Below are 14896 nucleotides of genomic sequence, written 5' to 3' on the forward strand. Positions count from 1 at the left end.
ATTCTTTAGGACCCCAACTTCCCAACACTGCACACAACGACCTCCTATATTTTTGCGCACTTGTTCCTCCAATTTCTTAGGATACAATTCTTGCGTTCTCCACAGATCTTTTTGTCCTTTCTCCAATCAACATTGAAGCTCTTAACTCGTTCTCTCTTGTTAATTTATGTTATGTTCTATGCTTAAGAGCAATTTACTTCAAATCTTCTTGTTATCCCAATATCAATTTCCAGAATTGCAATCACATTAACATGATAGTAAAATGCAGATAGAACATAAATGTAAACAACATAAGACAAGCCAAGACAAGAGACACAAGATTTGGCCAGGGACAAACCCTAATGCTGGGAAACCCTTTGATCAATTCTTCTATATTCTTCAATAATTCAGTAGAGAGAGAGAGATATAGTACAATATCACAAATTTGTTATTTACAACAATAGCAATGTAGTTTTGATCAGCAAGGTCAAAGCTGGTCAAACAACGCCCAAAAGACATCAAGACAACCTAGGAGAACTCAGCCTCCAGAGAACCTAGGAGAATTCGGCCTCCGACAACAATAGATAGCAACCCAAAACAATCCTCAAAACATGGTCAAAACAACATTCAACATATCAGCTCCTGCAGTCAACCCTAACAAGTCAACGATGTCCCAAAATGATGGTCAAACAAAGGTCAACAAGGCTGATTTGAACTGTGGCTAGCAAGATGGAGGCTCCCTACACAAATCCGCAGTCAAGGGTGTCTACATGCTGGTCAGCGCACTCCTCTAGCACCTCAGTCAACCCAAAACAATGTTGTTGCACCTTCCTGCGTCGCCCTGCACCCACGTCACAACTGCTGCCCTAGCTATGTCCTCTTTCTTCCCCCGTGAGAGAGAGAAGCTTCTCCTACGCATACCCAAACAAGGTAGGAGAGAGAAGAGACATGGAGATGAGATGAGTGTGATAATGCCTCAAGGTCTCCTCTACTTATATGCCACGCTGAGGTTTAGCTGGGGGTGTGCAACACTACTTTACTTGCTGGCCGACCTTGACAAATTGTCAAGAAATACAAATAAATTTATATCTCCATGAATACATGTCGGAATCGGATGATCGTTAGATCAATCCTACAACTATCGATGAGAGGAATCCAAGAAAAATATCAGCTGCCATAAATAAGATGACCCACATGGAGTTTGGCCCTAGTTGCCAATTTTAACACTCCCTCTCAACTAGGGAGAACTCCATCTGCTAATCCATCTATCAGTTGGTACTATCATTGCCATCAAATGCACTGCCTTGCATTGCTCTGTTGAACTATGAAAAAGAAGAAATGACGAATGTATCATACCATCCTCTACTGATCTGATGTCAGTCCCAGATAATAGAGAGTGTCTAATGGCACTCTTACAGACCCGAAGTCAGTCCCAATGAAGAGAGTGTGTCATAACACTCTTACTGACCTGAAGTCAGTTCCAAAAGAGAGTGAGTTATATCACTCTTACTGACCCCAAGTCAGATCCAGTTGATCCCATGTCAATGTCATCCTAGCATAGGGAGTACAGTAGATACATGATGTATCCATCGGTACTACTATGGTCCCTATCCTCATTTCCCTACTCATTGGCCAGATGAGAGGTACTTCCCATGAGTCTCAGACTGCATGGGTAGGATGTCTCGGCAGGAGAAGGATGAACCACTCATCCTGCCTACATGTCGCCACGGGGTATCACAGGGGAAGGCTGAATCATTCACCCTGTACATAACGCACCACTAGGGGAGGGTGAGTCACCCTATGGTCACTCGTCACTCCAAGAAGTACCACAAGCCCCCCAGAGCTCCTAGAGTGCAATTTATGCATCATACGTGACCCTCATAAGAGGGTCTTTCCACAACTCTTAGTCGTTCTTGGAATGTCAAGAATTTGACCTTTCCCAAGGGCTTCATCAGGATGTTGGCGACCTGCTCATCAGTGCCAATATGATGGAGCCTTATTGCTCCTTGTTGTACCATATCCCGTATCAAGTGGTACTTGATATCGATGTGCTTGGAGCGATCATGAAATATAGGATTCTCTGATAAACGAATCCCACTCTGGTTGTCGCAGAGGATCGCGGTAGTATCCAGCATATGTCCAAACAGGTCATTGAAGAGCTTCCTCAACAAGACAGCCTCACAGGAGGCCATACTCGCAACAATGTACTTTTTCCTCAGCAGTGCTCAAAGCCACCGACTTCTGCTTCCTGCTCATCCAAGATATCGAGGTCAGAACCCAAAGAGAAACAGCACCTGGAAGTGCTCTTTTGGTCCACCACGCTGCTTCCCCAATCAACATCGAAATATCCATGTAGCCTCACATCTCTGCCAGCGTATCTCAACCCATGAGTGATTGTGCCCTAAAGATATCTCAGAAGATTCTTGGCACCAATCCAATTTGAGTGATGAGGCTCAACCACATATTGGCTCAACGTGTTGACTGCAAAACATATATCTGGACGGGTTTCACCAAGAACATCAGTGCTACTATGAGTTGATGATACTCATAGGCATTATCCAATATAGGTCCGGCAACACCACTGCATAACTTATTGAAGTTAAGCTCCATTGGGTTAGTCACGGGCTTGCAGTCCACCATACCAAATCTCTCCAAAATCTTCACCACGTATTTTCTTTGAGATAGGATAATTTCTTCTTGCTTTTGCCAGACTTCCAGCGCTAGGAAATAGTGGATCAGTCCTAGGTCCTTCATCTCAAATTCGGAAGCCAACTCCCGCTTCCATTTGTGAATGAGAGGGTCTGCACCTGTCAGAAAGAGGTCGCCAACATACAACACCAGTATGAGAGGCTTATCATCCTCAACCTTAAAGTAAAAGTTTGGATCGACTTCACTCCTAGTGAATCCCAACTTCATCAAGTAGTTATCGATCCTCTCATACCAAGCTCAGGGTGCTTGCTTCAGTCCATAGAGAACTTTCTTCAATCTTCATACGTGGGATTCCCAATTATGAATCTCAAACCCCTCGGGTTGTTCCACATAGACTTCCTCTTTAATCGAACCATGCAAGAATGCGGTCTTGACATCCATCTGATGTAGGTTCCATCCTTGCGAAGCGGAAAGGGCTATGATCGAGCGGATGGTGGTGTATCGGGAAACAGGTGCAAATATATCATCATAATCCACACCTTCCTTTTGAGAGAAGGCTCGAGTGACAAAGCGAGCCTTATACTTTTCAACACTCCCATCATCTCCATGCTTGATTTTGTAAAGCCACTTCGAGGTGACAATTGTTTTGTCTTGGGGTCTAGCGACTACATTCCAGACATCATTCTTCATGATGGACTCATATTCCTCATTCATAACATCCTTCCATACTTGATGCTTCACGACTTCATCGAACGATGAAGGCTCATTTTAATGATGGTGCTCATAATAGTGAAGTATCCTTGATACCTGGTCGACTTCTTACTTTCACGGAAAGTCCCTCTGAGTGCAATATGTCCCTCGCCATCATCATGAGTCCCCCCAAGCCATGAGGGCCTCTTCCTAGAAGAGGAAGGCTCTTGCGGAGGGGGATCAATGGGATCCATAGGTTCTTCCACATCAAGCATCGTCTCATCTTCCTTCTCATCTGGCTTCTTGGTGTTAATTTCTCTATCTTTTCCTAAGGATAGGAAGATTGTCAACCTTGCTAAGAGCCATATCTTCGTCAAAGGTGACATCATGACTTATTTCGACTTCCCTTTGACCAACCACATAGATTCTATAGCCCTTAGAAGTTTCGCTGTAACCCACGAAGATACCCTTCTTACCAGATGCACCCAATTTGCTTCTTTTCTCTTTTGGCACATGAAAATATACGAGACTTCCAAAAATTCTAAAATGAGACACATCAGGTTTCTTACCAATGAACATTTCTTCAGGAGTTTTGGAATCCAATGCTTGATGAGGGCATCGGTTTTGAACATATAGAATGGTATTCACAGCTTGCCCATAGAAACTTTGGAAGCCTTTGATCATGGAGCATAGAATGAACAACTTCCAAAATCGTACCGTTCTTCCTTTCCGCTACACCATTCTGCTTAGGAGTGTATGGTGTTGTGGTCTCCCTCTTAATGCCAACTTTGCAAAAGTCATGGAATTCATTGGATTCATACTTGGTCCCATTATTAGTCCTTAAAATCTTGATCCTTTTCTCGGTTTGATTCTTGATCAAGGCTTTGAAGTGACGGAACCAGGAGAACACTTCATCCTTTTTTTTCAAGAAGTATATCCAAGTCTTGCGAGAATAATCATCTGTAAAAGTGAGATGATATAGATATCCTCCCAAAGAGTTCATGGGCATCATACCAGATATGTCGGAGTGAACCAACTGCAAAATGTCAGAGGTCTTGCTATGGCTTGAGGGGGATGGTCCCCTTTTGAGCATTCCTTCGGCACATCCTGGACATACACCTTCAAGCTCTACTTTAAACTTGGGCATCCCTATCACCATCTGTCTCACATCGGGTAGAGCCCTATAATGAAGGCGGGCAAACCTCCAGTGCCATAGTTCAGACTGAAGAGTTGTGTCGCAAGACATGACTCCAAACAGTCTTCCTCCAACTTGATATAAGGAGTCAACCTGAAACCCAAGAGTGCAAGCATCTTTAAAATTCTTTTTCCACACACGTACCTTGCCATCAATGAAGGCCACCTTGTAGCCTTTGTCTTCCATTGCCGAAATGGACACCAAGTTCTTGTTGAGATCAGGTACATATCTTGCAAGTGAATTGTGTTACCCCGATTTAATTGAAGAGAAATATTCCATACACCCTTTACGGGATAGGTGGAATTGTTTCCTAGAATAATCTCCAAGTTTGTCTACTTCTCTATTAGATTAGAGAGAGCTTCCTTGCAACCAATGAAGTGCCTTGAGGCACCACTATCAATAAGCCAATTGACCAACGAATCCGGAGGAGAGTTAGTGGAGAGGGCCGATATCAAATAATATTCATCTTGCTTATTGTTAACAACATTTGATTCATACCTGGAGTTCCTTGCTTTCTTGGAGGGTTGACCACTACCTTGAATTCCCGCATTCCTCTTTCCTTTGCCATTGAAACTGCCATTCCTTTGATTGTGGTTGGAGTTGCCCCGGGAGTGATTTTGATCATTGTCATGTGATGTGTCCTTTCTATTTGGACACTCCCTCGCATAGTAAGCAAATTTATTGCAAATGAAGCTTCTTCCCTTCCTTCTACCATTCGATCCGGTCTTTCCTTTGAAGTGACCTTTAGACCCATAATTATTTCTCCTTTTGGCATGAGAGGAGAAAGCAGTGGGGTTGCCTTTGCTTGAAGGCATTTCTTGCTCCACCATCCTTGTCTCTTCTTGAATGCATCTCGCCATCAATTCTTCAAATCCTGGAATTCGATCATTGTTGAGAAGAGTGGTTCTAAACACATACCATTCGGATGGGAGCCCTCCAAGGGTAGTGATGGTTAGTTCCTCATTAGAAATGACTTTTCCAATTGATAGGAGATCATTCTTGATCTCACTGATCCTTAAGAAGTAGGATTGAATATCTTCATCCTTGCCCTTCTTAATATCTTTCAACTTATTTTTGAGGAACAAAACTTGATTTGCATCACTAACTTTAAACAAGCTTACCAGATTGTAGATCTCCTTGGAGGTGTTCAACTCGGAAATGTAGGCCACCAGACACTTGTCAATTGAGTCTTGGATGATCTTCTTTGCTTTGACTTCACCCTTAATTTTCTTGTTCCTTGTGGTAGCCAGTGCATTTGATGGAGGCTCCGTAATTCTACCCCTCACATAGTCCAACACTTCCTGCTCTTCCAATGTCAGATCAAGAGACATCTTCCATCCATGATAGTCAGATTTCTCACGGAGCTTGTCTTCGGCTAGGAAGTTTGTTGAGGAACCCGTGAAGCCTTTTGACTTTTTCCAACTGTCTTCGGTGATTTCTCTTGCTCTTGTTTGGGCTCTGCCTCCACCTCAACTTTGATACCATGGTAATTTATGGTATGACCTATGCTTAAGAGCAATTTACTTCAAATCTTCTTATTAGCCCAATATCAATTTCCAGAATTGCAATCACATCAACATGATAGTAAAATGCAGATAGAACATAAATGTAAACAACAGAAGACAAGCCAAGACAAGAGACACAAAATGTGGTACCAAACAGGGACAAACCCCAATGCGGGGAAACCCTTTGATCAATTCCTCTATATTTTTCAATAATTCAGCAGAGAGAGAGAGAGAGTACAATATCACAAATCTGTGATTTACAACAGCGGCAATGTAATTCTGATTAGCAAGGTCAAAGCTGGTCAAACAGCTCCCAAAAGACCTAAAGACAACCTAGGAGAACTTGGCCTCCAACAACAATAGATAGCAGCCCAAAACAGTCCTCAAAACATGGTCAAAATAGCAGTCAACATATCAGCTCCTGCAGTCAGCCCTAACAAGTCAACGCTGTCCCAAAATGGTGGTCAAACAGAGGTCAACAAGGCTGATCTGAACTGCAGCTAGCAAGATGGAGGCTTCCCACACAAATCCGCAGTTAGTGGTGTCTACATGCTGGTCAATGCAGTCCTCTAGCACCTTAGTCAACCCAAAACAATGCTGCCGCACCTTCCTGCATCCTGCACCCATGTCACAGCTGCTGCCCTAACTGCGTCCTCTTTCTTCCCATGTGAGAGAGTGAAGCTCCTCCTACGCATACCCAAACAAGCTAGGAGAGAGAAGAGAACTGGAGATGAGATGAGTGTGATAATGCCTCAAGGTCTCCTCTACTTATATGCCACGTTGAGGTTTAGCTGGGGGTGTGCAACACTACTTTACTTGCTGGCTGACTTTGACAAATTGTCAAGAAATACAAATAAATTTATATCTCCATGAATACATGTCGGAATCGGATGATCGTTAGATCAATCCTACACCTATTGATGAGAGGAATCCAACAAAAATATCAGCTTCCATAAATAAGATGACCCACATGGAGTTTGGTCCTAGTTGCCAATTTTAACATCTCTCCAATCAACATTGGAGACTAACTTTCTCTAACTGAATTTGTAACTGCCACCTCGTCCCGTAGTCAAACTAATGAAGATCCATTTTTAATTGAAACTCCAACTCTATGCATGCTAACTTGATGATTATTCTAATAAACTGGAAATAACTCATCCTAACTGAAGTCTAACTCATGAGGACAATTCAAGGTCTTCACTGGCTTAGGCCAATGTTCCACCAAGGTTCCGGGACGAGGGGGCGAGGGAGCGAGGGGGCATGGGAGCGGCCTATGCAAAAGCTCCCTACCATGTTTTAGGAAACGTGGGGGAGCGTCAGGGTCTTAAAAATTTATAAATATAAAATATAATTTATTAATTGAGTCCACTATGACAATTTGGGTTGAATTGAAAAGCTGCAAAGCATGATCATTGATATGAATTCCTGGAGCAAGAAAGCAATGAATTTGAAAATTTACACAATCCTTCTTAGAAGAAAACTTAAACAAAGAGTGAGTCCTTGTTAGAAGAAAACTTAAACATAGAGAGAACTCAGAACTATAGTGGATTATGTATAATGATTTTGAGAAACTGGACTTCTAAGTTCTTGACATATTAGTTAGGCAGGCCGTAGATTTTCAACTGATAATATTAATATATGAATAGCCTATTTGGCAATGCTTCCATAGGACTTGCCCATAGGTCTGATATACCTTCACAATTCTGTTTTAGATACTGCTAACCTAGAGAAAAAGTCTAAAAGAAATCATTTTTGGAACTTGGACTAAACGAAACTTGGATGCTTTTTCCACAGGTAAAGACCATAGGCCTAATATAGTAATAGGTTGACTGTCTATTCTTTATTCAGTTCCCAGGTAACCATTGCGACAACCATAACCTTGTGCCATAGATTTTTCCATCGGCAATCTCATGCAACAAATGATAGACACGTAAGTGGAAGTTACTTTCTTCTTTTCATGTTGTTAGACTGCTTAGTTAGTTTCCATTTTACAGATCCTGCTGGTTTCTTTCTTTGACCGAATGTTTATTTTGAACCCTTTAAGTTCTCATGGGATCAAAATTAGATGTCAAGGCAGAATTTTGAGAAATCATATAGGAAAGTAGTTGGGTGGTTGGTGGAATATTAACATTCTGTATTTTAATCAGGTCTTATTATATCAACAATATTATATTTCAGTCAGGTCTCATCAGCACAATGCATGGTAGTCAAGGAGGCAGTCTCTTAAGTTTTTACAAGTCGGATTTTTCACCCATACTTGTGGTTAATTGGTTCCTGGAAACAAAATAATCAGATCCACTTTTCAGAACATGTGACAATAGGATCTTTTCTTAAACCTACTATCACCATGAACTGGGAGAGCCCATATTGAACCGATTCAAGGTCTTGGTTTTCCTAGCTTGCACTTTCAACAAATTGTATTAATTCACTGACTTTTTTTAGGTAATTTACCTTTTGTATACAATTCCTAATACAATCAATAATGATACATGCACTGTTTATTAAAATCCGAACAGTGAAATCCAACGCTGTGAGTGGAGCGCTCAACGAACTTGCAAAGGCTGTGAGTGTGTTGTTCATGGTTCAAGGTGCCGTTTTTATAACATGAAACAACGATTTTCCAAAACCCTAAACGTTAATTAACTCTTAATTAAAGATTAAGTTCAACATTTAGTTAATTAAAATGGTTTTTAATGCATTAAAGGTGTGCCACGTCCCCCCTCGTCCCCCCACGTCCCCTCTCGTCCCCCCACGCCCCCCCACGTCCCCTCTCGTCCCCCCACGCCCCCTCACGTCCCCCCACGCCCCCTCAGGGAAGGGAAACGTTTCCCTGGCACGTCCCCTCGAGTTTCCTCCATTTTGGGAGCGTGGGGAAACGTCCCCTACTCGTCCCCAAGTCCCCGGAGCGCGGGGGTGCGAGGAAACTAGACCCCTAGGGGGGGGGGCGAGTCCCCGTGGACCCTTTTTGGAAACGCCCCCTCAGGGAAGGGAAACGTTTCCCTGGCACGTCCCCTCGAGTTTCCTCCATTTTGGGAGCGTGGGGAAACGTCCCCTACTCGTCCCCAAGTCCCCGGAGCACGGGGGTGCGAGGAAACTAGACCCCTAGGGGGGGGGGGCGAGTCCCCGTGGAACACTGGCTTAGGCACAAGGCATAAGACCTTGCTCGCTACGTTTTCAACACCTAGTGCTCTCCTAGCTAGGTGAAAACTCTTTTGGAGTAGCGCCAAAAATTAAACACTATTCCTGTACAACCAATCTTGTGTTGAGCCTATGCGCAAGTGAAAAGCAAGGTCATGTCATATGTTAAAGTTTTTTGGTCCTCTACTTGAAGGATTGCCTATAGGACCGTATGCACTCTTTCTATATGGCCCTCTTCGTGTTCAGATCCATTTTGAACCTACGATTGTCAGGAATGATCTTACAAAGTTGCATAGAAGCTTGTCTGTTTGCTGCCTAGAACCTTTGGATACAACTAAATAATTCATTGCCATGTGCATAGAGCTTTATACTGGAATTCCCCTTTTTCTTTTATATACTTTCTTAACCCACTTTGATAAAACTATTATTGTTTTCATGTGATACTGCAATTCCATTGGTAAATGATATATGTTGTGTGCTTGTGTGTGTGGCAATGATAATTCATTATTAGATGTTGACAATGCTCAAAGCAAGCTCTCCGGTAAACAATAGGGATCACCATGAATTGGGAAATAATTCCATTAATTTAGATAAATGAAGTGAGATTGCATTAATGTCCACTTATGACCAAAACAGGTTAATGGAACTACAACTACAACATGCCAAAATGAGTGATCACAAACACACAATAGGAAACCTTAAGCTAGGACAACAATAAGAAAACCTACACATTGTAGGAAGACAGCTATTAAATTTATCTCAAAATAGTAGAGAGCACAACTGTTTATTGCCCTGAGAGGCGCTCTCCAGCCCAGTATAGTAGAGATGCTGTAATGTCCTGTAAACATTTTTACTTGGTCAAATCAAAATAAAATAAAATTAAAAATAATCCTACTTTAAAATTTTTTATGCAGTCAAATAAAATAAAAATAACTCTTAAAATAAAAATAACTTTAAACTAAAATAATAAGGTAAACTTGACTTGGTCAAGGTTTTGAACTCCAGGTTTATGAGAACACATGGTATTCATATGGAATATAGCCTATTTAAGGGAGGAAATTAAACCAGCCTAGATCCATTTTAACTCCGGATCTACCAAGTGCCGAGAGGGATTAAGTCTCTTGAGATTTGATCCCTCTCGGCACTTGGTAGATCCGGAATTAAGATGGATCTACACTGGTTTAATAAAAGTCCTAAAGTTTTACAAATGCATTACTGTTTTGTGTTCTTATGGAAACTAGTCTATGTGATATTCCCATGGAAAATTTTGCCCTTGGGGTCATTGGAGCAGAAGACAATATTGTACCAGTATCACGACATTCTTTTTCAATTCAACAACGATGACATTGAATGCACAACAATGTAAACAAGTAGATGATCTTCAACAATACCAACAGTACACATCAAATTACAATTTCCACAGATTCACTTCCTAGGGCTGTACACCAGCGGAGTCAGATGTACAACACTCAACAATTAAAAAACTACAGCACTATTTTTACAGGGATTACAAATACAAATTAACTTAATAGCAACACAACTAACTAGCTTACTATTTCTTCCCGTCACTGCTCAGCTTGCCTTCACAACTCTGCTGCCTTACTACTTTGTTGTCATCAAAGAGCCCTGATGGACCCTGTTGCTGTCCTAGAATGGCGACCTGCTTGCCCTATCCACTTATTCCAGCTGGGCCTTCACTACGCTGCCTCAAGTGTGCTTCAGTGAGCAACTGCTGCTCTTACTATTTCTTTCAGCTTGCCTTCACGACTCTGCTGCCTTGCTACTCTGTTATCATCAAAGAGCCCTAACTGCCTTGCTACTCTGTTATCATCAAAGAGCCCTAACGGACCCTGTTGCTGCCCTAGAATGGCAACCTGCTTGCCCTATCCAGTTTCTACAGCCGGGCCTTCACTTCGCTGCCTCAAGTGTGCTTCAGTGAGTAGCTACTGCCACTGCAAAACCCTCAGACATGGCCCACAACCACAGAATAAGCCTCCAGTGCCAGAACAACTAAGATGACCCTGCTGCTACAGGGAAACAACCTCAGAGGCTCTCAATGCCAGAACTACTCGGATGACCCTGCTGCTACAAGAAAATGGCTGCAGATGCCCTTGCTGTATCAGGTAGGAAGCCTTGCTGCAAGAGTTGGCACACAAAAGTCTTTTGTGGGCTTGAAACCCAAGCTTGGGGTTTTGTACCCATCGATGTTGGGGACAAAACCAAGGAGAGAATTGGACATGTGTTGGATGTAGATGATAGAGGACGTTGAGACGAATCCATTACAATGAAAATCATCAAATTTTCGAGTTGTCCTTGTGAAGATATTAATTTTTGAAGTTATGATGTGGGCTAGTGGCACAAAGGACAAGCTGGCCTTGGCTTGTAGAGGTGCACTTTAGGGCTAGACGTTGCCGCATGAGCTTAGTATAAAAAGAGGTTGAGTGGGAGGCTTATTGACACATCCTTGGGCATGAGAAGGAGCTCGCAGCCTGGGCAGACTCCAAACGAAGGGAAAGGAGACTAGATTTTGACATCCTTCATGACTGTTTGGAGGCCGAGAAGATCAGATAGGCAGGCTAGGTTGGTTGATGCATTTCTGGACTGTTTTGGCAGTGTTTTGTGGCTTGTCTACCTCAGATTTGAGGGCTGCAGAGGATCTGAAGTAATTGCAGGTGGTCCGAGCTTGAGATAGGGCATCTTCAAGAGGGCCGAGACCCTTGTTTTGGGAGCAAAACACTGAGATCTGTTGTGGCGACAATGCCACAGTCCAGAGGTAAGATCTTGGGGTTATTTCTGCATGTTTTGTATTTGTGTTTGTCACTGTTCTAGGCCACAGAGAAAGAATGCTACAGCAACACGTTTTGGTGACTGTTTGTGAGGGCCGATAGGGCTAGTGAGACCCTCTCCTAGCCGCAGACATATAGAGGAGGCCACAGCCCAAACTGTGGTGGTTACCTTTGCTAGTACGGCTGGTTTGTATTGCTGTAGCAGGTCTGTATGTTGTTGGGTGGTTTGTGGAGGTTCCAAGGCCTACAACGATACATAAGGATGACTAGAAGGACAAGGAAGAGCAACCTAGTTGGGAAAGGAAGCCGTAGTGAATTGGAGCAGAATTAGGGTTGTTGTGATGCACTAACCAGAGCTCAGAGAATGCACAGATCCCAAGGCAAGATGGAAGCAGCAGGGAGTTGCAAATGTCATCTTGATTGAAGGTTGAATGCTAGAGGATGAGTGTCCTAGGAGAGGAAAGTTTGAGGAGTCTGTGAGCAGCCAAAAGGAACGGTCTTCATAGGTATTAGATGCCCTAACCAGGCGTAGATGCTACAACAAATATTGGTCACAGGAGTCTCGTTGTGTTGATGCATTGATGGATGAAAGATCAACAGGAGAGCAGATTGTTGAGTCGAGATTCTGTGGCCAGATGGACTTGGATCATTGATGAAGGCAATGTTGCAGATCGGGAGCCGATGGACCGGGCAGGTATAGGGTATGATTGGGAGGAGCTGTGATTGCATGCTACATCGGCCAGATGGTCAGAGTATCTTGTTGAGGGTAGATTGGTTGTTGATGGATTGACAACAAGCCCCAGTTTTGTATCCTTGTATCAGTGGATGTATGAGGGCCATTATCCCTGGTACGGGAGCCCTAGACTGTTGTATTATTCAGTTGGATTAATATAATGAAGTTGGGTTATTGTACATAATTTGTGTAAAAAGTTGTGTATATTTTGTGCACTAGTAGATTTACTGTTGTTTATTTTCCGCTGTGCAAAGTAGCTTCATTGTGATTCTTGGTTTGGTAGCATCAGTGATTTAATATTCTATCCTAGACACTAGGATCGTGGAAAAACAACAGAAATCACTTCCAAGAGGGTCACTGCCACAGAGCAAGATATTAGCCCTCAAATAACCTCGCTGTTACAGGGAACCTCCTCCGCATGCCTTAGATTAGGGCTGTTTGGCTGCTGGTAGGCTCTCGCTGCCTTGTAATTGCCTTAACAGGCTCATGCTGCCACAAAAAGGGCTGCCTGCTGCCCAGATAAGGTCATCGCTGCCCTGGGATTGTCTTTAATAGACTCGGTGCCACATAACTGTTCCTCAGACCAATCAATCCATAGAAGTCCTCCCTCGATTGCCAAAATCAGATGAAAGATGCCAAACAGAATATAGAGAAGGGATTGGTTAGGGTGGAATCTTTTACCACTGAAACCAATCAGAGAGAAAGAATTTTTAAAACCCTCCAATAGCTTTATCTCACAAAACAGAAATATCCACAAACCACAATGAGAAAAATGATTCTCCTCTATCTTATTTATAGATTTCCTTTGGGGTCCCCTCTCCTATTTTTAGTTTGAGGGGCTAACAAATTTCCCTCCATTTTGCCCCAAATTTGGTTCTTTCATAAGTTTTCCTACAATAACCCCAATTTACCCAATGTTACCCCAGTAACAATGAACAATGGTTTCCCCCCTTTATAAATGACTATAGCCTATGGGGTTGGATAGACTATTTCGTCCTCCCTTGGGCAATTTAAGTAGAAGAGGACATTGCTGTCTACAGGTTATTTTTCCTTTTTCCTTCGGACAGTCAGGTTTCTGAGTGAGATCTCCATCAGGCTGTAGATCTTCTGATCTAAGTCAAACTGTTGTCATCACTATTATTTGGGATATTCAGTGAAATTGCTTTTGACCACTAAGAGATTTAGTATACAGAATTTTTGGAAAAAATATTTTGTCCTTTTCCTTTTAGGTCATCACCTGCTTCTTCTGCTGTGATCTAACTTATTATTCATTTAAAAATTATACAGCTTGCTGTGGAATATGGACCAGCCGTACAATTTGTCAAGATAGATACCGATGAAGAGTATGCACTAGCCCAACAACTGCAGGTATGTTCACATATCTTTTCCACCTATTTATGGTTTACACTGCAGTTTCAAGTTTCTCTGGTTATGTTTGGGATGAATTTATTAGCTTTTTATTTCAGGAATTAGCAGTTCTGTAGCATTCGGTTTATGAATCTACGTCTCATAATCTAAAGTTATTTGGGATTTATTGTTATTTATTTAACTTTGTCCTCAATTTTGCTTTCAGATCCGTGGACTTCCCACTATGGTCTTTATCAGTCCAGATTCTCAAAAGCCTGCAATTCGAACTGAAGGCCTTCTTCCTAATGAAACAATCAAAACTATAATTGAGACTGAACTGTGACAACATCAGTTATATGAAGTCCAAGGTCAATTTAGATAAAACATATAGAGAATATAACATGTCATTTGATTCTCTCATTATTTTTAAAGTTGTGTACAGTAAGTTTTATACAGATATTACTCAGGCTTCAGCAATATGACTGGATGTTTTGAATTTGTTTCTGAGATGGGCTAGCAATTTTCTTTTGGCATCAAATAATATATCCGCATACTTTTGGTATCAAATTTTTAAGAAAAACAGTGTTTCTTATGATCTTATGTGGGAGGAATTTCATTTCTTGCATGGTTCAACAGGATGATGCATTTTTTATGATAGAAAATCTTAGTTTTGTCAGCAATAGGCACAATTCTCTGAGCTGTGGTCTTAGTCATCATTATAGAGAACAGACAGTATCAGGATGGTTATGAGGTGTAGCAACTGTGAAGACCAATTAAACGTTCAACCCAGTTTCACAAGAACAATGGTGTCTTGCCTTCTTGTTGGCCAGTGATCTAGCCATACAAGCTTTGTTCAGCTCTGATTCTAAATGTT

General features: G+C 42.1%; 1 protein-coding gene across 1 annotated transcript in view; it reads left to right on the forward strand.

The window, feature by feature from the left end:
• LOC149242970 (Thioredoxin z) overlaps positions 1-14622 on the forward strand; it is a 60713-nt gene extending 46091 nt beyond the window's left edge. The window contains exons 3-4 of the mRNA XM_089374391.1: positions 13963-14043; positions 14249-14622. Of these exons, the coding sequence (XP_089230517.1) occupies positions 13963-14043; positions 14249-14365 (198 nt within the window). The 3' untranslated portion in view covers positions 14366-14622. The remainder of the gene's footprint in view (positions 1-13962; positions 14044-14248) is intronic.
• The last annotated feature ends 274 nt before the right edge of the window (positions 14623-14896 follow it).

Source organism: Pinus tabuliformis, chromosome 8, assembly GCF_031772625.1.
Source record: "Pinus tabuliformis cultivar Carrire ecotype Pingquan chromosome 8, CPIR1, whole genome shotgun sequence".
Classification (NCBI taxonomy): domain Eukaryota; kingdom Viridiplantae; phylum Streptophyta; class Pinopsida; order Pinales; family Pinaceae; genus Pinus; species Pinus tabuliformis.